The 22,577-nt window shown below is 49.0% G+C and overlaps 4 protein-coding genes across 4 annotated transcripts; 2 read left to right on the forward strand and 2 right to left on the reverse strand.

Annotated features, from left to right (window-relative positions):
• The first annotated feature begins 1,466 nt into the window (after positions 1-1,466).
• On the forward strand, positions 1,467-5,277 carry LOC105915088. Its single transcript, XM_012848860.3, has 4 exons — positions 1,467-1,651; positions 3,012-3,635; positions 3,953-4,128; positions 4,216-5,277. The coding sequence occupies exons 1-4, from the start codon at positions 1,647-1,649 to the stop codon at positions 4,812-4,814; spliced, it is 1,404 nt and encodes a 467-aa protein (XP_012704314.1). The 5' UTR covers positions 1,467-1,646; the 3' UTR covers positions 4,815-5,277.
• A 463-nt stretch (positions 5,278-5,740) lies between these two features.
• LOC101763088 (dirigent protein 4) lies at positions 5,741-6,629 on the forward strand. The gene has a single exon (XM_004981276.4). It carries the CDS (start codon positions 5,910-5,912, stop codon positions 6,465-6,467), a length of 558 nt encoding a protein of 185 aa, XP_004981333.1. The 5' UTR covers positions 5,741-5,909; the 3' UTR covers positions 6,468-6,629.
• Positions 6,630-6,649: 20 nt separating this feature from the next.
• Positions 6,650-11,350, reverse strand: LOC101763493 (probable galactinol--sucrose galactosyltransferase 2). Its single transcript, XM_022823270.1, has 11 exons — positions 11,090-11,350; positions 10,773-10,991; positions 10,090-10,346; positions 9,881-9,971; positions 9,612-9,660; positions 9,348-9,439; positions 9,049-9,159; positions 8,252-8,951; positions 8,100-8,167; positions 7,553-7,687; positions 6,650-7,460 (listed from the first exon to the last, which is right to left on the reverse strand). Exons 2-11 carry the CDS (start codon positions 10,961-10,963, stop codon positions 6,854-6,856), a joined length of 2,301 nt encoding a protein of 766 aa, XP_022679005.1. The 5' UTR covers positions 10,964-10,991; positions 11,090-11,350; the 3' UTR covers positions 6,650-6,853.
• A 4,256-nt stretch (positions 11,351-15,606) lies between these two features.
• LOC101763898 (calcium-dependent protein kinase 8) lies at positions 15,607-19,201 on the reverse strand. The gene is made up of 8 exons (XM_004981278.3): positions 18,692-19,201; positions 18,160-18,283; positions 17,823-17,966; positions 17,583-17,735; positions 17,191-17,306; positions 16,857-17,024; positions 16,543-16,773; positions 15,607-16,086 (listed from the first exon to the last, which is right to left on the reverse strand). The coding sequence occupies exons 1-8, from the start codon at positions 19,199-19,201 to the stop codon at positions 15,937-15,939; spliced, it is 1,596 nt and encodes a 531-aa protein (XP_004981335.1). The 3' UTR covers positions 15,607-15,936.
• Between the last annotated feature and the right edge of the window lie 3,376 nt (positions 19,202-22,577).

The following is a 22,577-nucleotide window of genomic DNA, read 5'->3' on the forward strand; positions in this document are numbered from 1 at the left end:
CTATATATATAGAACCTGAATATGTCACAGTCCGTTTGTAAAACGAGTTACACGTGCTATGCGCGCGACACATCCAGCTCAGCTGATACATACCGCACGTCATGCCCAGATCATTTCACATCGTAGCAGTGATCCGAAGGGAGGTGGCGGCGCGGCGTTTGGCTGCCGGGGGCAGGCCAGAGGGACGACACGTGGATCGTGGCGCGGCGAGGGGTCCAGGTGTCCGTGGAGGTGGCGCGTCCGGCGGGGCGGGTAGCATACGGGTGCGCGCGTGGGATTGGTCGGGGTGTGGACCCCGGTCGTCAGTGGGAGACGGGGTCCGGGTTCGCGGTGCTGATGTGTCGGATGCCGCAGGGACTCTGCTGACCTGGGGTGGGAAACCGCATGGACAGAATCTTGCTTGCCTGGGCTGACATGGTATCTTGCTTGCCTGGGCCACTATATATCTTTCTTTCCGTTGCTCCTGGGCCAAAAATCCACCACCACCAGCAGCTAAAAGTTGACCTGAATACTTTCAGTTAGACTCCCGTTTGGATCCTTGTAATTAAATTCCCCATTCTAGTTCTAGTGATCATAATTTAGACACAAATTAATTAAACTAATATAGTTATATGTGAAATATATTTGTATATTATTGTTGACCATATGAAAGATACTTATGTACTGCACTTCTGCTACAGGGAAGCGAGTCAATAAGCGTGCTATAAGTTGCACATTAGAAACATAGGATGAGGATCTATATAATTAATTTCCATCTCTCACCCCATGAATTTACAATATGCTTATATCTGAACTTTGGAAAGTTGTGGAATGTCACGTTCCAAGACAAATAGCTTACTCCACTAAATAGATTCCAATTTCTTCAAAATGAAAGGATCCTGTGGACCAGGGAATTCGAACCCTTTTTACAATTTCTGTGATAACTAAATTATGTCGTGTGAAAGTGAAAGTCCTGCTAAATTTGTGTATTCCAAATTTTCATAATGTTTTTGGTTTCTCGTATAGCAGGCGCCACAATTTTGACATTTGATAAAACGGTGCCAAACTTGCTCTCATTGGAAGACCAGACAAATATTGTGGATTTGAGGTATTATTTGCTTTATTTCCTTTGGGAGACCACGGTCTTGCAGAGGAGAGACACTCAACAGTAACACCTAGAGATTTCCAAAAAAAAAAACAGTAACACCTAGAGGTATTTTTGTTTTGAATTATCATTATTTGGGGCACACAATAATGGTTTGCACATTTCATGCAAGTATTGAATTGGTGACCTGCACTAAACCAGCGGATTAATTAAGGATAAGAATCGAGAAATTTGGACAAGAGCATAGCCATTTTCACCCTGCCACGAAGGGAAGCCATGCCAGAATCACCGGCCCAGATCAAGCAAGGAATAATCACTAGTCAAAACATGGGTCGTCGTGCATTTTCCCCTCGGATTTCCGGTCCTGCCCCTCGCCGTTGGTCGTTGCTTCCTCCAGCCCCCAACCGCGCCACTGGACCAGCGACACATCCGGGGCCCGGGGAAGAAGAAACAAGCTCCCAAGATCCGGACAACGCTGACGGCGAGTCCGTAACCGCAACGCAGCGGTTATTGGGGATCCACTGCTTCTGCACCTCGACGCAGGCACTTTTCAAGCTCCAGCATGAGGTGAGCTGCCGATTCTTTCTTCTCCTACAAAGAGAGGGATTGTTTCTCCAGGCTTCCTGGGCGATTCGTTTGTCTCGTGGGTCCCCGACCCTGTTCTTGCTGAACGGATCGCTTTGCTTTGTTGCTCGTGTAGCTGTCTTAAGACTGTCGTGTGCTTGGGGATCCGAATCTGGTGTTTGTAGCGGGCGTTGAATTCGTGGTGTTAATCCGCCTTTTGATTTAAGTCAAAGAAGAGATTTTTTTTTGGTATGCTTAGGCGTTATCTAATCGCAAGAGTTGGCTCTTGGTGATATGGAGTTGGATTGCTCTGCCACTCTGTAGCTTCGAGTGGATCGGAGGATTCCTTAGCTTGCTAAAGCAAAAAACTGATAACTGTCATCGAATCGAATTTGGAAAAAAGATCTCTCATTTTAATAAAGAATTAGTTGGAAAGGGGCAGTGAGGGTTATACAATGGTCTTGAGGTTGCAAGGGTGCCAATGTAGTTGCTGGAACGCCATTGTGATGTTCAGGTTGTGGATTCTGAAGTCGCATTGATTTAGAAGGCTGTTGCAAATTAGCATTCCATTGCCCATGGATAAGTAAGTGTTCAAACAGTCCCTGCCAAATGAAAATCATGTCGATGCTGGAGCACCTGCGAGGCCCCCATCTGTTTACTAGAAGCATTTTCCAAGTATCGAGTTGATGCATGGAGTAGGAAAGTTCTGATCATTCCATTGGCATGCGTTCCTTTTGAATGTTAGAAGGTGAATCTCATATCACAACAAGGCTGGCTATTGTCATTTCTTTGTGAATGTTAGAATATTTTGGCACTGGCCACTAGGTTAATGATCATTGCGTTTGGCTTGTTAACTACTCCCTCTAGTAACAAAAGTGGCGACTTGGGCATGGTTACATCCCCCCAAGAAATAACTTTGACCACCTTTGATTTCTACAGTAAAACATAGTAAATTACAAACCGAAATTCATATGAAGGTATTGCAGGTCAAACTAAAATGGATTTTCTGCCCAAATCATTGCCTTTGTTGTGACTTGAGAGAGTACCTAAGTTTCAGTTTTTCATAGGTTCTAAATTAGAATCTAACTAATACTACCTCCGTCCCAAATTGTAGGTCGTTTTGGCTTTTCTAGGTGCATAGTTTTTGCTATGCATCTGGATATAGTGTATGTCTAGATGCATAATAATATCTATGAACTTAGAAAAGCTAAAACGGCGTACAATTTGAAACGGAAGGAGTATATCATTAGAAATCTTCTGTTGCTTTTACAGTTTCAACTGAAAAGCTTTGTGCCGCACTGTTGATATTCACTAGCATCATGTTTCTTTGTAACCACGCCCTAAGAACTTCTTCTTATTTCAGGTCAAAGAAGATGTTTGGTTTCTCCATTTCGCTTATCCTCATCAACCTAGCTTCTATATTGGAACGAGCTGATGAGAATCTCCTCCCAGCTGTTTACAAGGAAGTCAGTGCTGCTTTTGATGCTGGTCCTACTGATCTGGGGTACCTTACATTTATGATGAACTTTCTGAAGTCCATAGCATCTCCCTTGGCAGGTGTCCTTGCTCTTCACTATGACCGCCCTGCAGTTCTTGCCCTAGGGACTGCTTTCTGGGCTTTATCAACGGGAGCTGTTGGTGTAAGCCAGTATTTTGGGCAGGTTGCATTCTGGAGAGCTGTAAATGGTTTTGGACTTGCAATTGTAATACCAGCACTTCAATCCTTCATTGCTGATAGTTACAAAGATGGCACACGTGGAGCAGGATTTGGTTTGCTAGCGCTTATTGGTTCGGTAGGTGGTATAGGAGGTAGTGTTTTGGCGACAATCGTGGCTGGAGGGGATTATTATGGTTTGCCAGGATGGCGGCTTGCATTTATATTGGTTGCATTTGTGAGCTTTGTAATTGGACTTCTTGTATACCTTTACGCTGTTGATCCTAGAAAAACTTCTCCAAGCCATTATGGTGGTGATGAGGACAATGAGAGGTATGGTTTTCTTCTGATTTTTAGAAAATACTCTTTAGTTGCCTATTCATATTTTAAAAGATAAACGACACCAAGTTGTATTAGGAAGGCATAAGTAGCATTACTGCATTGCTGCTTGTCTACTGGACAATTTTCATCTGAGTGGAAGATTACCGAAACATGCTTCATTCTTCCTAGCTGATGTGCTGGATGACTGTAAATATCAGCGTACCATTTAACCCTGTACACCACTGGATTTATTCAAGCAAAACCCTGTTCACCACTGGAATTGTGCATTTGCGTATTAGCATAACAATATTATCTTATGCAAATGGCAGGTCACATTTGGTTAGCAATGGTATCCTTCCTCCGCATTCTATCTGGAAGGATTCATGGATGGCGGCGAGATCAGTAATGAAAGTGCGGACATTTCAAATCATTGTATTGCAAGGCATTGTTGGCTCTTTGCCATGGGCTGCTGTAGTTTTCTTCACCATGTGGTTTGAACTCATTGGTAAGAAAGCAATGGACTTTTTTCAATGCTTGAACTGATAAGTGTCCCTTGCTGTAATTGAACATTTACATTCTTCAACCCTCCTAGGTTTCAACAACAGCAGCTCAGCAGCGCTGAACAGCTTTTTTGCTATTGGGTGTGCCAGTGGATCATTTCTAGGTGGTGTGATAGCAGACCGCCTATCAAGATACTATCCAGATTCTGCTCGAATCATGTGTGCGCAGTTTAGCGCCTTCATGGGCATCCCCTTTTCATGGATCCTCCTTACAGTCATTCCCCAGTCTGTTGATTACTGGTTGGCCTATGCTGTCACACTCTTCTTAATGGGCATCACCATAAGCTGGTGCGCTACTTGTGCAAACAACCCCATGTTCGCAGAGGTAGTCCCTCCCAAGCACCGCACGATGATCTATGCCTTTGATCGTGCATTTGAAGGCTCATTTGGCTCACTGGCTGCACCTGCCGTTGGCATCGTCACTGAAAGGATTTATGGCTACAATGCAAAGACTATTGATCTAGCGCATGGATCAGTGGATGGAGCTTATGCACTCTCCAGAGGTCTATTGGCTATGATGATTGTCCCTTTTGCTCTGTGTCTCATGTTTTACACCCCATTGTACACTGTGTTCAAGCGTGACCGAGATAACGCTAGATTGGCCAGCATCAAAGAACAGGAGCTCATATGAAAGGTTTCTGACGAGGAATACTGATGTGGTTTCTTGATTCAGTTGGTGCCAGTTTCTAGGTTTGATTATTAACATTTACAACACTGCCAACCTGGAAGTTTTGATTGAAGTACTTTGGTTGATGGCTAGGAAATTCGCTTTTCATGTTTCTTCAGGCTGATGTCATACAAGAGCACATGTTTTTTTTATACAAGTGATTGATTGGATAACCTCATTCACTCTCAATGTAGTCAGTCGTTTGTACGTGTAGACCTTATTTGAAGAGAGGATATCGCAATTACTTTTTTTTTGTAGATAGATAGTTGGCACTTGCCACCTACATTCTCATTGTGTTTCTATACACAATATGTAAACTTGTATTGGATTGCCTGAACCATGAGGCCAAGGCAATGGTAATCTTTAGCAGAAATATTGTACCAGATTCAGTTTATCAATCTTAGAAGATTTATACTTTTTTGACAAAGCATTTGTCCAGCACATTGAAGATGGAACTATTCAAGACTGAATTATTTTTCTGCAACACTCCTATAATAATTCCTGTAAATCATACTGTCTCTGACCTCATCTGACTTTCAGCAGTCTAGCAGATGAATGATGGACGCAAGGGAGGAGTGTAGGAAACAGGAAAATGGCCTGTGGATGAGGCTTGCAAGGAGATGAGGGAAATATCCTTTGATTCTGGCTTTTACATCACCTGGCATTCTTTCTTAGTAAGATTTTATACGGAATAGTCTATGGTTGGCAAGCCATTACCGTAGCATCATATGTGGCTCCAAAAAAAAATTAGAGCTAATTATAGTCAATTGGTTCTCTTGCCAAGAATTTCTCTCTTGATATACTACAGTCCAGCCATATTAAAATCTTTATATCTTTTCACATAGAAAAAAATTCGAATTTTTTCATTCATCTACAGAAACTGACAAATGATTGGCTGGACGTGAATATACTTCCACTGTATATTGGGAGTGTAACTATGGCCACATCTTTTCCATAAATAGCAGAAATATATGCAATCTTGGGCTATAAAAATGCAAGGGATCACTGTACCAAATTCAACTGCAAATTCCAAACCCCAAGATCCAAAAGAAATTCACCATGAGGTCCCCATCCCTGCTCCTCCTCGCCATCCTGCTTGGCGCCGCCGTCTCCCTCCAATCCGCCGCCGACACCCCCGAGCTGCTCGGCGCGGAGAAGACCACCCGCCTGCGTTTCTTCCTCCACGACACCCTGAGCGGGAAGGACCCGTCCGCCGTCCTCGTCGCCCGCGGCGAAGGCCGCACGCCCAAGCCCGAGGACCCGGTGCCCTTCAGCTCCCTCTACGCCACCGACGACCTGCTCACCGAGGGCCCCGAGCCGGGGTCCAAGGTGGTCGGGAACGCGCAGGGCCTGTACATCTCGTCCGGGAGGGGAAAGCTGTCGCTCGTCCTCGGCATGGACTTCGAGCTCACCGACGGGCCCTTCAACGGCAGCGCCTTCGTCATCTACTCACGGAACACGGTCGTGACGCACCCCGTCGGGAGGGAGCTCGCCATCGTCGGCGGTCGCGGCAAGTTCCGGATGGCCCGGGGATACGCCTTGCTCCGGACCCACGTCTTGGACAACAACAATGGCGACGCCATCATAGAGTACAACGTCACCCTTCATCACCATTGAGTTGCTTGTACATTTGGCTTCAGCTATTCAGCTGAAACGGCTGATTTGTTGTGAGAGAAAAACACTGTTTGATGTTTTCGTTGTGGTAGAATAATGCTAGATACCTTTGTATTGTTCGATCTGGTTCTGTTTTCAGTTTGCTCGATCGTGTAAAATGTATCATGGAACTCGAGTCATGTTCGTCGCATTGCATACATGAGTGCTCGTTTATTGCATATGCAACACTACAGAGGGCTCTAGCTTATTCTTCTAGGGAGAGGGCGCATCAATGGCGGATGCCTCCATTTCATGCACACGACACGCCTCTCCATGTCGCACACAATGCAAGCACACACCAACCACACGTGTAGTAACGGTTCATCGACAGGGAAGGGAAGAATAGCCTCCTAGACCAGGATCTCCAGAGTCCATCTGTAAAGCTCCTGCTCCGCCACGGGGATGTCGAGCGTGACGAGCCCCGTGTCATCGTCGTAGGTGAACTCCACCTCCGCCGCGTCCAGCGTGCACCGCGCCGGCCTCCGCGAGCAGTAGGCGCCGAACCGGCCGCAGCCGCGGACCCTGAGCCGCACGGCGGCGGCCGTGGCTTCGTCCGCGGCGGGGGCTTCGCACTCCTCCACCGCCCCGCCGGAGTTGAACATGTCGAGTAGCCCGATGGGCGCGAACGAGACGCCCGTCGCCGCCACCGCCCTGACGGGGGAGACGTGGAACAGCTCGAACTCGAGGACCTTGAGAGTCACCGGCAGCGTGGCGCCCTTGGGCAGCCTGATGAGCTCCCCCGACCGGTAGGCGTACACGACGGCCTCGCCGCCCCAGCCCGTGCCGGCGAGGTCGGCGATCGCGTCCACGTCGTCGGCGCGGACGGTCCCCGTGAGCGTACCCGGCGCGGCGTCGTGGACCCGGGTCTTCTTGGTGACGCGGCACCAACCGGCGCCCTGGCAGTTGAACACGCCCACCACACCCGTGCACTTGTTCACGTTCCAGATCTTGAGCAGGCTGCCGAAACGGCGAGTCACGTCAGATCAGGTGATTCCTCTGCTGATTCTGATTCTGGGAAGGGAAAGGGAATGGATATGTGGTCGGCTCACCTGGTGCCGTCGCGCGCCGGGTCGGCGAAGAGGCAGTCGCGGGTGGGGCGGCCGGGGAGCTGGGCGCGGAGCACGGAGCCGTCGGGGAGCACGAGCTTCTTGAGCAGCTCGAAGTTGTGGTTGCCCGGCTTGTCGCTGCAGGTGAGACAGACACACGCGAGAGCACAGCGTCAGGAATCGCAAGCCACTTTAGTTCGAGACCACACGAACTCGCACGCCGTCAGTCGGACGGCGACAATGGCGGTCACAACCACCGCGTCGCTCTCGACAGGCACGACGCGGTGCGTGCAAGCCGTGCAGATTGCTATGGCAGCTTCTGTGCCAGGGAACGCCGCCGACGATGTGCCGACGGCGACGGCCAATCATGGCGGTGGCGAGCGGATCAGCACGACAAGCCCCGCCCGCGCCGGCGCTGACATGCCATGGACCAAGGGCAACCCAATCATTCAGGTTTCCCTCTCTCCAGGGATCACTTTGCCGGCTGGCCGCGACTGCAATGGACGCCGTGACAACGACCGCGAATTCGAGATCGAGAGCCGTGGCTCACCTGACGTAGATCGGGCAGCCGCCGATCGCCCGCGCCGCGCCGTGGTACTCCGCCGCCGGGTGCAGGCTCTGCAGGATCACATGCATTTGGACCCGTCAGCCATCAAATTGAACAACAAAACCATTCCCATTTGGAAAAGAAGCTGTACGTACATGGAACATGTCCCAGTCGGGCTGCATGAACTCGCCGAGGAAGAGGGTGTTGTAGGCGACGGAGGAGACGTGGACGGTGTGCGACGCCGGGTCGCGCGGGTAGAAGTCGTCGGAGGCGCGCACGACGGCGGTCTGGCGCGCGCTGTAGAGCATGTCGGTGTTGTGGCACATGCAGGAGATGCACCCGTTGTCGGGGAAGTTGCGCGCCACCGAGGCCTCGAGGGCGCGGTGATACGCCCGCGTCAGCGACACCCGGCCGCCATGGCCGGCGCCCAGGGTCTCGATGATGTTCTGCACGTCCACCTTGACGCCGTCCACGCCGCAGGAGGCCAGGTACGCGTGGAGCTCGTCGTAGAAGCTGAGCACCTTGCGCGGGTGCACGAGCCCCAGGCCCAGAACAGAGAGCGAGTCCATGACGATGTCCGGCTGGTTGCCCATGACCCCCGGCGACTGGACGGGGTACGCCAGCGCGCTCTCGTAGTGCTCCATCCCCTCCGCCGCCGGCTTCACGCCGCCCCAGTAACCCGCCATGGCGTGCCACACGTACACGTACTTGACGCCATGCTCGCGCTTCGCCTCCTCCACCAGCAGCTTCAGCCCAGGGGTCTGGCTCTGCTCCTCGGAGGTGTTCTTGGTGCCGTCGTTCTTATTCTTCTGGAACTTGGCGTTCTCCTTGATCCCCGTCAGCCTGCTGGCGAACCTGCAGCATTATCGCAATACCAACTTGAGCTTCATTCACTTGTTCGATTGTCAGAGTAGAGTTGGTTCGATCAAAAATGAATGGTAATGGCACGTACTGCGCGCCTTCCTGGACGACGGCGTTGGACTCCTCCTTGTTCTCGCTGCCGATCTGCTGCCACCCGTCGTCGATGATCAGGAACCGCGGTGGCGTGCCGCCTTCCGCCAAGCTGCAGCCATCGCCAAAGTTTCAGAACGTCAAACTGTTAACACTAGTCTGGAACTGAATATTCAATAATAGTTCATGTTTTCCTCGATACAAATCAGGTATAAAATGCTCTAAGGCGTCTTTTGTCAATAGTAATAGTAGTAGTAGTAGTAACAATCATTGGCACTGTTAGAAAATAAAATGGTTTACCTCTGGAGTCCCTGCTTGACGCCCTCGGCTGTGACGTCGGTGTAGAAGGCGTCCCAAGTGCACCAGCCGAACCAGTCCACGAACGACGGCAGCTGCACCACCACCGAGCCAAACCAACAGTTAGTCGAGTCCCCCGCAACCGCAAAGCGACACCGCCCGGCTCGCCACGCAACGGAAAAAAAGGCAGCCACTATCCTAGTCCTAGCGAGTCACATGAGTCACCCAGGACAAAAATCTGAAGAAAAGAGATGGAACACAACCAACCTTTTTCTTTTCCCTGTGGTGGAACGTCTGCAGGTGCCTCTCCACCACCCTGTAAAACTTAAACACACGATTAGTTTTTTGAACTCTATTTGTATACTACTACTAGGTCCTACTGCCGAGTTATTGGGAAATGCAAGTGAAAAGTTTATTTTAAAAAAATGCAAGTGAATTGTTGAAAGATGATTAGGGTGAGGTAATGACACTTCAGTAGACAACTAAACATGATAAGAGTGAGAAAGTATGGAGATGGAGGAAAGAAGAAAACGCACTTGACAGCCTGAGTGATGGTGTCGAAGGGGTTGGTCCCGGCGTGCACGTACACCATGTACGTCCCCTGCGCCGTCTGCACCGCCTTGTCGCCTATGAGAAATATCGCCGGCGTCGGCGAGCGAGCACCACCGATCAGCAAAAGTCTGGACGCGGTCACGTGAAACACGGCAGAAAGAAACGAAGACGACGGCTTTGGCCGGGCGCTTACCGCTCTCGAGGGTGATCTCGAGCTCGTCGCGCTCGTTGCCCTGCAGCGCGGCGCGGAACTGGCCCTCCAGCAGCGGCAGCATCACCAGGTACACCGTCTCGCCGCTTTCCTCGTCGTCGCCGCCGCCGCCGCCGGTGCCCGGGCGGCTCTCCAGGAGCATGAACTGCGTCTCCAGCGGGACGTCGCGGCCGGAGGTGCCCATGCGCTGCGTCATCCACCACAGCTTGAACCGGAAGCAGCACATGAATCGCAGCTCCCTGCATGCACGCGTGGTTCACCACTTACTAACATCCTCTCGCGCGGTAAAAAAAAAAAAGAAACAAAATAACAGTTGCAGTGCTCTGCATGGAGAATTGGCGATGAAGATGAAGAAAAGCAAGGAAAAAAATGGCCAAGAAGCTGAGGAAATAATGGAAAGAGGACATGGAGCTTCGCCAAGTGTCCTGAACCTTCCGGACAAGTGGGAGTTCTGGTGAGTTCCAATCATCAAGTACAGTCCTCTCTAAAACATGACACAAGTCCTAGTTTTATGAACTTTTAGACATGACGTCTGAAATCTCTGCTCCACACATTCTTCTCCACTGAATGATCTGATCTGACACCCTTCCCAAATCCCAAACAACCAGATAGGAGTAGTTCAGAGGATCTGGTGCATGACTGACTGGTGATGGTGCTCTGCTCACCTGAGGGTGCCGAAGGTGAAGACGTGCATGCTCTTGGCCTCGCCGGCGGTGGCGCCGACGAAGGCGCCGTCGACGAGCCCCGCCCCGGAGGCGTGCGTCAGCACGATGTTCTCCGGCACGCCGGTCAAGATCGTCCGCCCGTGCGCCACCAGCCGCCCATCCCCCACCGTGATCTTCGGCGTCACCGTCATCTCTCTGCCGCCGATCAGAGAACTCCCACTGGAATTATACCACTAATAGTACTATTATCTCCTGTTTTTACACGCTAATCACTCTAATTAGCGCGGTGACACAAGCTACCAGTCCTGGTTACTTACGGCTACTCGTAATTAGCTGCCCTCGCAAGGAAGGAGGAGGGCGCCGGGCCGGAGCTTATATAGCCGTGGCGAACTGGCAATGGCGCCGGGCGCCACGCCGAGCTGACACGTGGCGTGCCGGAAATGGTAAAAACGGAGACGATTCTACCCCTGCTTGTGTAAAAGCCAGCCGCCATTGCCGGAGGCCGGAGCACTTCATGCTTCTGGACGGAAAATATCTTCTCCTCTCTCTCGCGTGCTCCAGCCAGCCATGGGATTTGGTGATGAAGGATGGGGATTTCAGGAGATGGTTGGAGAATATACTGGCTCTGCACTAGTGTATTTTGTTGGGGGCAGGTAAGGGTGGCTGGCATGTGGGCCCCGGCGAGGAGATTTTGTTGTCTTCTTTTTGGGCGTCTCTCTCGTGAAGGATCCAGAGTGAATGTTCCAGCCTTCCAGCTATGATCTGTCCCAAATTTTGGTGTAATCTTTTTGATGTCTCGTCAACGCGCTCGTGGATTTTGGTCTCTGCTTTGCAGTATTTTTCAGGCAATGTTTTGCTACGTTTTGTTTGTTTGTCTGGAAAATTAAACCCAGAATAGGTCTCTGAAGAAGTTTTGGTACCCAGCGAAAAATGATGGTGCAAGAGAAGTTAGCTGTAAAGAACTGGATCCTTTCGTCATCTCATCCATACACTCTAACGTTAGCCACAGCGACCCAATCGTTTTGCCGGAGATTTGGAGCGTGTCTTGGCTCGATCTTTTCCTTTTGTCACGTTGTATGGAGATCCTTTTCTTCCCAAGAACTATTGGACAAGAAACAGCACAGATTGTGAAAGACAAGTTTGCAAAACTAGCTACAGCTTTTGCCACATCTTCTTCAAGGCTCCTCTGGCTCAGCTTGAGCACAGATTCATTTATCAGAAACCAGCAACCATGCATCTTTCCACTTATCCAGCAAGCTTCCTCTGGCTCAGCTTGAGCATATCTTTTCCCGTGCAATCAACAAGTCAAACCTTTCTACATACCCCCATTCATTCATTCATTCATTCTGAGCAACACTCGTCTCGGCCATGATTGGAATCTATGATGATGCATGCCTTTTCCTATCAGTCTCCGTTTGACTCGGTTCTGGCCCCTGCTCCTGTGAGGAGGCTCTGATTGAGCATCGATCATGCATTGCCTGACACGACAGGGGGGTCTCGCTCGTTGTTAATCTCAGTTTGGGCCAACTTTGAACGCAAACCAATCCTTTAATCGGGAATCACATTCCATGCCTCCATGCATTGGACACAGGACACGTTGTGGTGGTTAAGTAGGTTATGATGCTAAGGGTGGTTCAACGTACTCATATAGTGATCGGAATGTGCCTGCTTATCCTGTTTGAAGCAGAGTATGTCAGTGGTAGCTCTTTTTTTTTATATAGGATTTCAGTGATAACTTTCCATGGGAAAAGATAGAGAAGCAGCACGCAGTTTGTACCACATGTACAGCTCTGTGATGCAAGACATTTTCACGAACATTTGCAACAGGTGCATTCCGGATGGCACGTAATTCCAAAGAGGGCCTAGCCTCTGATGTTTGGATGAGGCTCGCTCGCTTACTGTTTGGATGAGGCTCGCTCGCAGTACTCCTCCTGCGGTTGAATCACTGACGCATTATTTTAGATTCATATGCAAGCGGATCAATTATTTTATATTTTCAGCAAAATTTTAGTAGCTAAAGTTTAACTGCTACCGATCCAAACAGCTGAAATTAAACTAAACTTTAACTAAGACCAAAATGTACACAATCTCTTTAGCTGTTGCAACCCAGCTAAATCTAGCTAAAACATGTTTAAAGACAAAACTGCTCTCTTATTTTTCCGTGTCCGTATCGGGTTCAGCAACTCCAGCTAAAATTAGTGGATTTGACGATCCAATTAGCTGGAGGATTCAAACAACTCCAGCTAAAGTTAGCTGGAGTGGATTCAAACAGGATCTTTGTATCGTGTTGACAATAGTAAAAGATAGCAAAAGATATTGCGCGCCGCGCGCGCCGCGCGCGTACAAACAAGACGGGGGCAGAGACACGTCAGTGGGACGTTACCGGGGTATATGATTGCAGGACCAATTGGCTGGACGTTTCTTTTCAACCGGCGGAGTCTAATCATTTGCCGCCGGCCGGCCTCTATCGTCGCTTCACTTCCATCATTGAGCTCGCATGAGGCACTGGCCACTCGTATCGCCCCGGCGCACGTTTTGCTTTGGCAACCGCCAATTCTCCCCTCTGGCTGCGAAATGAACAGGTGTGTACGTATACATCGCGGTTTTTTCTCTCTCTCGAATAATGGCTCCCGATTGGTACCTGGCTGCCGATGCAAGACAAGTCTGGGATGGGAACGAGAACCATGCGCGACGCGTCGCTACCGTTGAACGTGCGACAGTACATTTGGGCCTGTCGCGTTTGGCGACCTTGGGGAGACGAGAGAGCCGGCTTCGTGTTTCATTGCATAGACAAGGTTAGCTATTGTTTAAGGCAATGTATCCCACACATCTGCTTGGAAAAAGAAGAAGAAGAAGAAGAAAATGTTGCACTATTGATCTCAACTTCGCAACAAAATAAAACAAGCGAGATCAATCGTCTATTTTCTTCCTCTTACATGCATTCGTTACTCCTATTAGCGCACTTTTAATTTAATGCTCATAAAATCCTGTTAAGACCGATCTAAGAAACAAATTGGACTAAGGGATTTTAGAGACCAAACAGCTAGCTAGGCATTCGTGTCTTGGATGTGCCCGCGTTTTGTGAGGATTATGGTTTGTTCCGATCCTCTTTTGACGTTTGAAAACAAACATCGGTAGAGAAAAAACCTTCCATCCAGCTATAAAAGTCTCGGTTATTTTTGGATCTGGGACTAAATGAGCTTTAGTCCTGGGTCCAAAAACTAGCTCCGATGGGGCTCTTTGGTCCCAGTCAACCTAATTTATCACCGCCACCGGCAGCCTTATCTCTCCCCACTACCTTATCCTCTTTCTCAACCCACCACAGGCCTCTCCCTCCCTCCCTCCACCGCTTCCTCTCCTCCCTCACCGCCTTTCTCCTCCCCGACCAGGCTGTCGGCGTGCGGCCCTCCCCAGCCTAGCCGCCGGCGCGCGGGGCCTCCCCAGCCGCCCCTAGCCGTCGGCGTGCGGGCCCTCCTCAGCTGGGCCCCAGGGTGCTGGCTGCCATCGGCGCGTGGCCCGCCGGCGCGCGTGCGGGTGAGATGGCGAATGGGGAAGCTTTTGGATACGAGAAGCCGGTGAATGTTTCGTTTGTGAGTGATTCTGTAGTTTGTGATTTGTTTGTGAATGATTCATTTGTCCTTCGTGTCGTGAATCAAATCGAACTCATGTGTTGTGAATCAGATCTTGTGCGAATTGATTGGTTATGTGTTCTTACTTGTGTGATGGTCATGTGAGATGAGCATATATGTTTCTTACTTCAATCTGTGAAGTATAAATTGTTTTGATTGTCTCTGTGGTGGAGTTGGAGCTCAAGGAGGTGGTACGGTGGTTAAGGAGGAGGGGGGGCGGTGCGAGTAGGGACGGGGCAGTTTTTTTTTATTTTTTGGAACCTTTTGATCCGGTTGTTAATACCGACCGCGACTAAAGAGAGGACCTTTAGTCTTAAATAATTAGTTCTAATTGAATTTTCGAGAGATATGAGGTTTACCAACTGCAACTAATGCTCACATTTTCACCAGCTAAGGGTGCTAGTGCTGCACGCCTGCACCCCGACAAGTTGGATGCATGGCGCCGATCGAAGCGTCTGGACTCTGGACCCGAGCCCCACACATCTGGCAGCTTCCCATCGGTATCAGGCTAAAGCATGTGCCAGATCAGAAACAATCTTCAAGTCTAAGCATCTCGAGCCTGATTTTTTTTTTGTGTTTCGTTGCTTGTATCCAACTCTCTAGCCACTACCACGTTAGACGATGAATCAAAAGCCTTTCTTGGAGGGACTTCCAGTGATCCTCGTGCGGATTTCTCGAGAACGTTGAAAGCCACGGTATTTACTAATAATAAGCATTGTGGACTTGTAATAAAGTTGGAAGCAGCATCTAGTGGTTTCCCAGCACACGAGTACTCGTGTAGTCGTGTGCCTTGGCCATTTGGAGGCTTTTTCAACGTGTCTGGTTCTCTAGTGGTTTTCAACGGAGCTTGACATGGGCACTCGTGTGCCAAAAATGACGCGAGCGAGAACGGGAGCCGCGCGCGGAGGAGAAGCGCAACGGGCCGCGGGAAGCGGAAGCTCCTCGGCCGGCCCAAACGGCGTTGGGCCAGAAGCACCGATGGAGAGAGAAAGCGACGCGCAGTCGTGCCCGGGCTTTGCTTGACGGGCCGTTCGGCCTGTTTCTGCGCGGCCCGGTGCCTCCCTCCTCCCCTCCTGCGAGGCTGCGAACGTATCAGCAAGAAAAAAAAAAAGCCTCCTGCGACTGCGAGCCAGTTCTTGTATGGCCCCACAAGTTGTTTTTTTTTTATAATCCCCACAAGTTGGTTGGGGCCAGCCGGCCAGAACAACGCAAGCCACAGTACATGTTTCCACACACAAACAAATTTTACTTACAAGTTACAAGTAAGACTTCTGCCACTCCAGCATTCGTTCCAGTACATGCTTCTTCATGTACACTCACAGTACGTACGGACAGAAACACCATGCCTTTACAGACCAAAGAATCCACAGCTCAAGTGAAGAAGATTTTCACCGTGTAAAACAAACATGGAATCAATCGAGAAATAACCTGATGACCAAAGAGTAAAAGGGATGAAACAGACATCCGGTACCCACACACTCAGCTCAAGGCAAAGACACCAGCGCTCTGTTTTCCCTTTCTCCATTCAGTGCCCCCTACCGTGTCTCAGCGCCGATCGACCCGTCCTTCTGGAGCTTCAGGCTGAGATTGCTGAACCGTTGCCGAGAGTATTGCCGGGACGCCTTCCTCCAGTCAGTGCCGGCCTTCATCATGGCCGCGAACTCGTCGTAGCTTATTTTGCCGTCCTGAGAACATCACAGATAACACCTTGTTGTTAGGATGACCTGACCAGATCGGTCTTCTACCTAGAGGGATTTGAAGTCGTCAAAGTATGGTTTCTTTACATTAATTTAAACTACCAATCAAATTACGTCATGTGCCCTTGTCATATCCTTTCTCGGTCCCAAATGTAGATAGCGGTCAAAGTATCAAGCAATCCATTAGTTAAAAATAAACACATGCCTTGCAAGAGGCAGCATCTGAACTTTGACCTCCAAGCAGTCATATGCAAGGCACGCCTATTCTATTCCAGAAGCTAAAATATTCGGAGCTATTTTCAATGATGCTTCCGTCCCATTCACATTTGAGATACTACTTCACTCATAAGCATTTTACCATCAAGGATGTTCTACAGAGTAGTTTCGTGGTTATTCATGGAAAAAAATTAGTTTCATGGTCTGGGAAAGTTAGATTTTGGTTACCTTATCTGTGTCCACATCTCGGATGATGCCATTGATAATGTCTTCATCAGTTCCCTCCAGTTCATCAACCAGTGCCTCTCTGAGCTCTTCAATTTCTATGTACCCACTCTTATTCCGGTCGAAGTATGTGAAGGCTTTCTGAATGTGTTCATCATTGCCTATTTTCCTCACATGAACAGACACAGTGACAAATTCCGCGTAGTCCAGGGTCCCATTTTTATCAACATCAGCCTGCAGATCATTCAATGTAACGTTAACAAGTTTTTCCATGATATTTTTGCACTAGGTTAGAGCATCTTTTATAAGTAACTCACAGCATCCATCAGTATCCGAAGGTCTGAATCAGGCATTTGGTTTCCAAGTTTACGAAGCCCAGCCTTGAATTCCTCGAATGTTAGCTTGCCGTTCTTGCTCACATCCATTTTGTCAAACATTTGCTTTATGTCAGCTGCTTCCTCCACAGATAGATGCTCAGCAATTACCTGCAGATGTTTAAGAACAAAATTAATTTACTTTACCTAGATGATTCCACCTATCTATCTTGTATTTAGAATACACCTATGGCTATGCACACAAAAATATATGCAGAAATATCTATTCAATAAGGAAGCTGATTATTTTTTGCTACCAACATGTAGTAAACCCTACCCTTAGTGCTTTCTTCTTTAACTTGTTCATTGCAGAAAATTGCTGCAGCCTCGCTCGGACAGCATCACCAAGAGGAACGTCTGGCATCTTTTTAGAGTCATGTAACCATGGATGTTCTGCCCATTCAATTGACATTGTTAGAAAAACAATGACAAAATAATTTGGAACATAGAAGTTAATAAACTCATGATCAATGTCAAGAATCATATTTCGATAAAATACACATAGATTGACTCTTTTGAATAGACAACCAAACTAACATAGTCATCTAGTCCTTCTGTGTGACTCCCAGAATGAGAACTTTAGGGCACGTTTGGTTCATGTCAGCTAATGCATAATGCAGACACATCACCAATTAAGATTCAATTAGAACAGGTGATGGCGATGCTTACCAAGTACTTGTGCTGCAGTAAACCGTGTGTTTGGATTTGGGTCCAGCATTCTCATGACTAGATCTTTAGCAGGCTCAGATACTCTGGGCCATGGTTCTCTTTTGAAATCTACCTTAGATCGTATAATTGCCTGTGCTACTCCCTGTTCAGTTTCTGCACAGAATCACAAGTATTGGATTATGATGGTGTTCTAACTTATACCATAAAATGTGTCCATTCTAGACAAGAGAGTGAAAATACCTGCCCAAAATGGTGGCACACCACAGAGAAGTATGTAAAGTATCACTCCAGCACTCCAGACATCAACTTCAGGGCCATAGTTTCGCTTTAAAACCTCTGGGGCCATGTAGTATGGACTGCCTACGATTTCAGTAAATCGCTCACCTGCATACAGAAGCCAATATAAGTCATAAACAACTATTCAGCTTTTTCTGTAAAAGATGTGTAGCGTGGTTCCAATAAATTGCAATAACAAAGTTAGGTCTAATTTCCTGGGAAATGAAGCACATTACAATGAGAAATTACTTCTAGACACTTCATATTTTGTGATTGCTCATCAGTTATCAGCAAAACATACCAGGCCTGAAGAACACGGACAGCCCAAAATCAATTGCTTTCAGAGGGGAACTCTCCTTCTTGTTGGCATATAAGAAGTTCTCTGGTTTAAGGTCCCGGTGCATGACGCCATGCCTGTGGCACATCTTCACCGCAAAAGGAACAAGGATTCGTGTCATCAGACAATAGAATACTGGAATAAATAAAGTTAGAATAAATTATGCAGCATTGCCAATGTGTGTCCTAAACCCATTGTGAGTATAACAATTAAGAACTGGGATACTACCATATTCGAAGCACAATAAATTTGACTAACAAGGAGTAGCTCCTCAAAGCCAATTTATTACAGTATGATTAAAAATTTATAACCAACATGAACTATCCCTAGGTTTAAAACCATTGAATTTCGCCAAATTGGCCGAATTCATCAGTTATATCTCATGCCCAATCACCACCAATTCATCAAAACAAAAGATAGTGCAACCTACTAGAACAACTTGAGCAAGAATCAAAGAGCGAGCGTTCTCATCAAAAGAGCGCGGGTCGTCGCTCACCTGGACGACCTCCACGATGGTGCGCGTGACGGCGGCGGCGGCGCGCTCTGTGTAGTGCCCCCGTGCAACGATCCTGTCGAAGAGCTCCCCTCCCTCGCAGAGCTCCATGACGAGGTGCACGGCTTCCTCGTCCTCGTAGGCGGCGCGGAGGCTGACGATGTTGGGGTGCGACGGCATGTGGCGCATGATGTCCACCTCTCGGCGCACGTCCTCGACGTCCACGGGCGTCCGCAGCTTCCGCTTGGATATGGACTTGCACGCGTACCGCGCCCCCGTGGCCACCTCCGTGCACAGGTACGTGATCCCGAACTCGCCCCGGCCCAGCTCGCCGCCGAGGTCGTACTGCGCGCCGAGGTCCCGCCCCGTCGGGTCCCGCAGCACCACCAGCCCCGGGCGCGCCGGCGCTGGCGCCGCCCCGCGGTTGTACGCGACGTTGTAGGGGTTCGCCTTCGGCTTCTTCCGTCGGTTGCTGTCGCCCTGCGTCGCCGGCGCGCCGCAGCAGTTGCCCATGGTCACCGCGACCTCCTAGCAGAAAGGGAAAAAAAATTTGGGGAAACCAGAACCCGGCGACGAGCTGGGTTCAATTCGGCGGCGGCGGCGAGCCGGCGACTGACTGAAAGGGAAGAACTCGAATTGGAATCGGGGATATTCCGTGGGCTTTGTACCCGGGACTTGGCGTGGGAGCTGGGTCGGGGCGGGGGTGACTGGGTGAGTCCACGAATTCTGGACGCGTTCTAGAAGCGGGCAGCACTAAAGCCAGCGCAAACTCGCAGGGAGGCTCCGGCTGCAATCTTTCTCGTGGTTTTTGTGGAGACGACCGCTGGCTTTAGCCAAAAGATCCGAGCTTTTTTCGGGGATTTCGTGGAGATGGTGGAGGTTTCAGCGGAATTAGTATGGATAGCCCCGTGAGGAATGGAGCAGTTGGCGGCGGGTGTTGGCTTCTGGAAATGCGTAGTCAGCAAAGCAAGGGGGAATAAGCACTGGTCAGCTACTGTCCAAGAACATATTTTCTCATGGCCATAGAGCTGTCGGTTTATATTGGGACCGTCAGCTCTATTATGCCCCCTCATCTAAAGTCATTTTCAGCCAAAATTTGATTTTAGGGTGAAATTCTGAATGGATTAGTTTTAAACATTTTTCAAGTTTTCTCACTTGATTTGCAGGAGATCTTTTGGAATCCTGCAAAAGAAAACAGAAAAAAAAAAAGGGCTGGAAAAGGGTGTGAAGACGACTCTGAAGTTTGAAAGCTCGGCAGGGAGACTATGGGGGAGTGGAATTAGACGTCGACAAGCGGCCAGGAAGCGATGGAAGGGAAGGAGGGTTCGGTAAGCAAGAAAGCGACGTTTGCTTAAGCCAGTCCAAGGCCACCATTTATGAATTATGACACAGGAGAAGAGGGGAAAAAAAGAGGAGAAAATCCATGACCCCCTAAAACTTCCGTGCTCCTGCGATTGGTCTTCTGTGGCGATGGGGTCGTCGATTATTCTAATCGCCAGTCCTTCGTTGATCAGCGAGATTGCTTGACGAGATCAACGTTCAACACCCATGGGAAGGGGAAGCTTCTGCCCAGTCCAGTTCAGACTTCGCCTGACTGTCTGACAGGATCAAGTGATCGATCAACGCCCGAGGGAAACAGGTGGCGCGGTCCTGAATTGCTCAGAGCTCAACTCACTCACCTACTGTTCAAAGTTCATAGAAGGGGAAAAAAAAGTCGACTCCAGAATTCGTCAGAGCTTCAGGTTTTCAGATCCTGTGCGTGTGTGTTTTGCATTTCTTTTCTTCTTCTTTTTTTGAAACGATGTGCTTTGCATTTCTGATTGCACGGAAAACCGCCGCCGTTTGTACCAGAGATTATTCATTTCATCAGGACATAAATGGTTGCCACGTTCCTCCGTGACCCGGGAGGGAGTTGTTCTTCCTGACAGTACACATTTTCGTTTCCTTTTTCTGACGGCTAGTTACTAGTAGTTCCTCTTGTAGGGGAGACACTGCAGCGTGCGTGTCGGGTCGGCCGTCACATCGACGGGCACGCTGCTGCATCATCACTGGCTTTCTCGTTTCCTGGATACGTGCGGAGAAAGATGCCATCGACGAGGAGGAGATTCTTCTGCTCACGAGCAATCCAAAATGATTTCTGCCATGTGTTCCGGAAGATTGGAGCCCAGCCCAGCTGCCCAAGGGACCCTGAACCTGGATGGTAGCAGTATGTATCATCAGCCAGGAAACGCAGGAGGAGAAACTTCTGTTCGGTCTTTTTCAAGAGGTGTAAGTAATGAGCTCTGAAAACCCGACTACTGAACAAACGAGCAGAAGGTTCAGTCCAGTTTGATCAAAGATCACCTCTCTGTCTAGCGCGGGGAAATGCAGGTTCGGTTCAGACTTTCAGAGTTTTCTTTCAAACGTCTAGATCGAGACGATTTCAGGACTCGCAGCAACTTCGCTTTCCGCTGGGTCCTGCGGATTTCGGTCTTCCAGTGATATTCCCCCACTTTTTTTCCTTTCCAGATGCTGGCTTTCTACTTTCCAGATGGATGCACTGACTGACGATCTTCAGGCAAGACGAACAATCCAATCTCAAGGACGATAGGGTTCGCACTTCGCACGTACATCAGTAGCACACTATTTTCCAGGATTCACGCTAGTGTTTTATCATCCGTGCACGAAATCAATCGATCGATCAATCTCGGGTTTCCATTCCATCACGATCCCTGCCATGAAAACGGGGCGCTCCATGGCCGTCAGGCCGCAGCCCTACCAACAGGTACGCGCGGAGACCGCAAGGGATCGCCGCGCTCACCGCGTCCCCGCACGACACGGCGTCCACGGCGGCGGCGGACGTGGGGAGTTTGGCCGTCGCCTCCCCGGTGCCCCCCGCGTGTGCACATTGATCCTGGACGGACGGGCTGAGAGAGAGTGATGCGCGTGTGCTCTGCTCGCTCCCTCGATCTGCAGCCTGCAGGTGCTTGTGGAAGCGGAGCCAGGCCACCGGGAGAGGACGCCATGCCGCATGCTCGTCTCGCAGCTTTGCGAACACGAAGCGTCGTCTTCTCCTCCATCGGCCACCGGCCATGCCGCATGCAAACGGCCGGTCGTGCGTCCCGGCAATAGGTACATGTACTCCCAGCCGGCACATGTACTACCATATTCATTTTTAATAAAGAAATATTAAGTTAAGTTATATGCACATGATGAATGTCATCATGCAGACCATTTATACGTGAGGAAGTGATGGAAAAATTGATTTTTATGCTAAACATAATTTATGAAGGTGCGATACAAAATGAAAAAAATATGAATGTGGATGAAAAAAAATTATAGAGTAATTGTAATTAAAAAATTAATCACAACTGGATAAAAATAAGTGCACATCTATATTATGAGTATTATGTTGAAGTATTGAAAAAATGAGGGAGTAGTAGATAAACAATTTTGATTATTATTATCTAGGAGTTTACTTTCTAAATAATTTTCACATATAATAACTTTTAAAACATTAGCCCGTGCGGAGCACGGGTTGATGGACTAGTCACATTAATTCATCTCCGAACCATTGATGAACCACTCATCTCTGCGTTACTGAATGCTCATCCGTTAGGTAATCAATCCAGACTGCGGTACCTGCAACTGCCGGATAGCAGTCCAGGGGTAAACATAACTTTTTCCCCTTGTGGATTGACAGGCTGCTTGTTTGTAGTGGAGGAAGTTTCAGGAGCAAGTTCTTGCCAGCATCTGCTGTTGGATCACATCAATTTCAAGTACTATAGTAATGTTTAATGCAGAAGCACATTGTCTGATCGGCCCCATAATATTCTTACAGCTCATAGTTTCAGACATTGCTAAGGTGTTCAGGAAATGCAAACGAGTCGAGACTCATCATTTCGCAGAC

This window comes from Setaria italica, chromosome IX (genome assembly GCF_000263155.2).
Source record: "Setaria italica strain Yugu1 chromosome IX, Setaria_italica_v2.0, whole genome shotgun sequence".
Classification (NCBI taxonomy): domain Eukaryota; kingdom Viridiplantae; phylum Streptophyta; class Magnoliopsida; order Poales; family Poaceae; genus Setaria; species Setaria italica.

Bases quoted from the DNA above. Each gene is read 5' to 3' on its own strand.
- LOC105915088 (XM_012848860.3), top strand. The intron at 3,636-3,952 runs GTATGGTTTTCT...TGCAAATGGCAG, and splicing joins GGTGATGAGGACAATGAGAG to GTCACATTTGGTTAGCAATG. The intron at 4,129-4,215 runs GTAAGAAAGCAA...CAACCCTCCTAG, and splicing joins CATGTGGTTTGAACTCATTG to GTTTCAACAACAGCAGCTCA.
- LOC101763088 (XM_004981276.4), top strand. From the start codon at position 5,910: ATGAGGTCCCCATCCCTGCTCCTCCTCGCCATCCTGCTTGGCGCCGCC.
- LOC101763493 (XM_022823270.1), bottom strand. From the start codon at position 10,963: ATGACGGTGACGCCGAAGATCACGGTGGGGGATGGGCGGCTGGTGGCG. The intron at 10,347-10,772 runs GTGAGCAGAGCA...GCGTGCATGCAG, and splicing joins TTCACCTTCGGCACCCTCAG to GGAGCTGCGATTCATGTGCT. The intron at 9,160-9,347 runs GTAAACCATTTT...CGATGGCTGCAG, and splicing joins GTCAAGCAGGGACTCCAGAG to CTTGGCGGAAGGCGGCACGC.
- LOC101763898 (XM_004981278.3), bottom strand. From the start codon at position 19,201: ATGGGCAACTGCTGCGGCGCGCCGGCGACGCAGGGCGACAGCAACCGA. The intron at 17,967-18,159 runs GTATGTTTTGCT...TTCTGTATGCAG, and splicing joins GTCCGTGTTCTTCAGGCCTG to GTGAGCGATTTACTGAAATC. The intron at 16,774-16,856 runs GTGAGTTACTTA...AATGATCTGCAG, and splicing joins TTCGGATACTGATGGATGCT to GCTGATGTTGATAAAAATGG.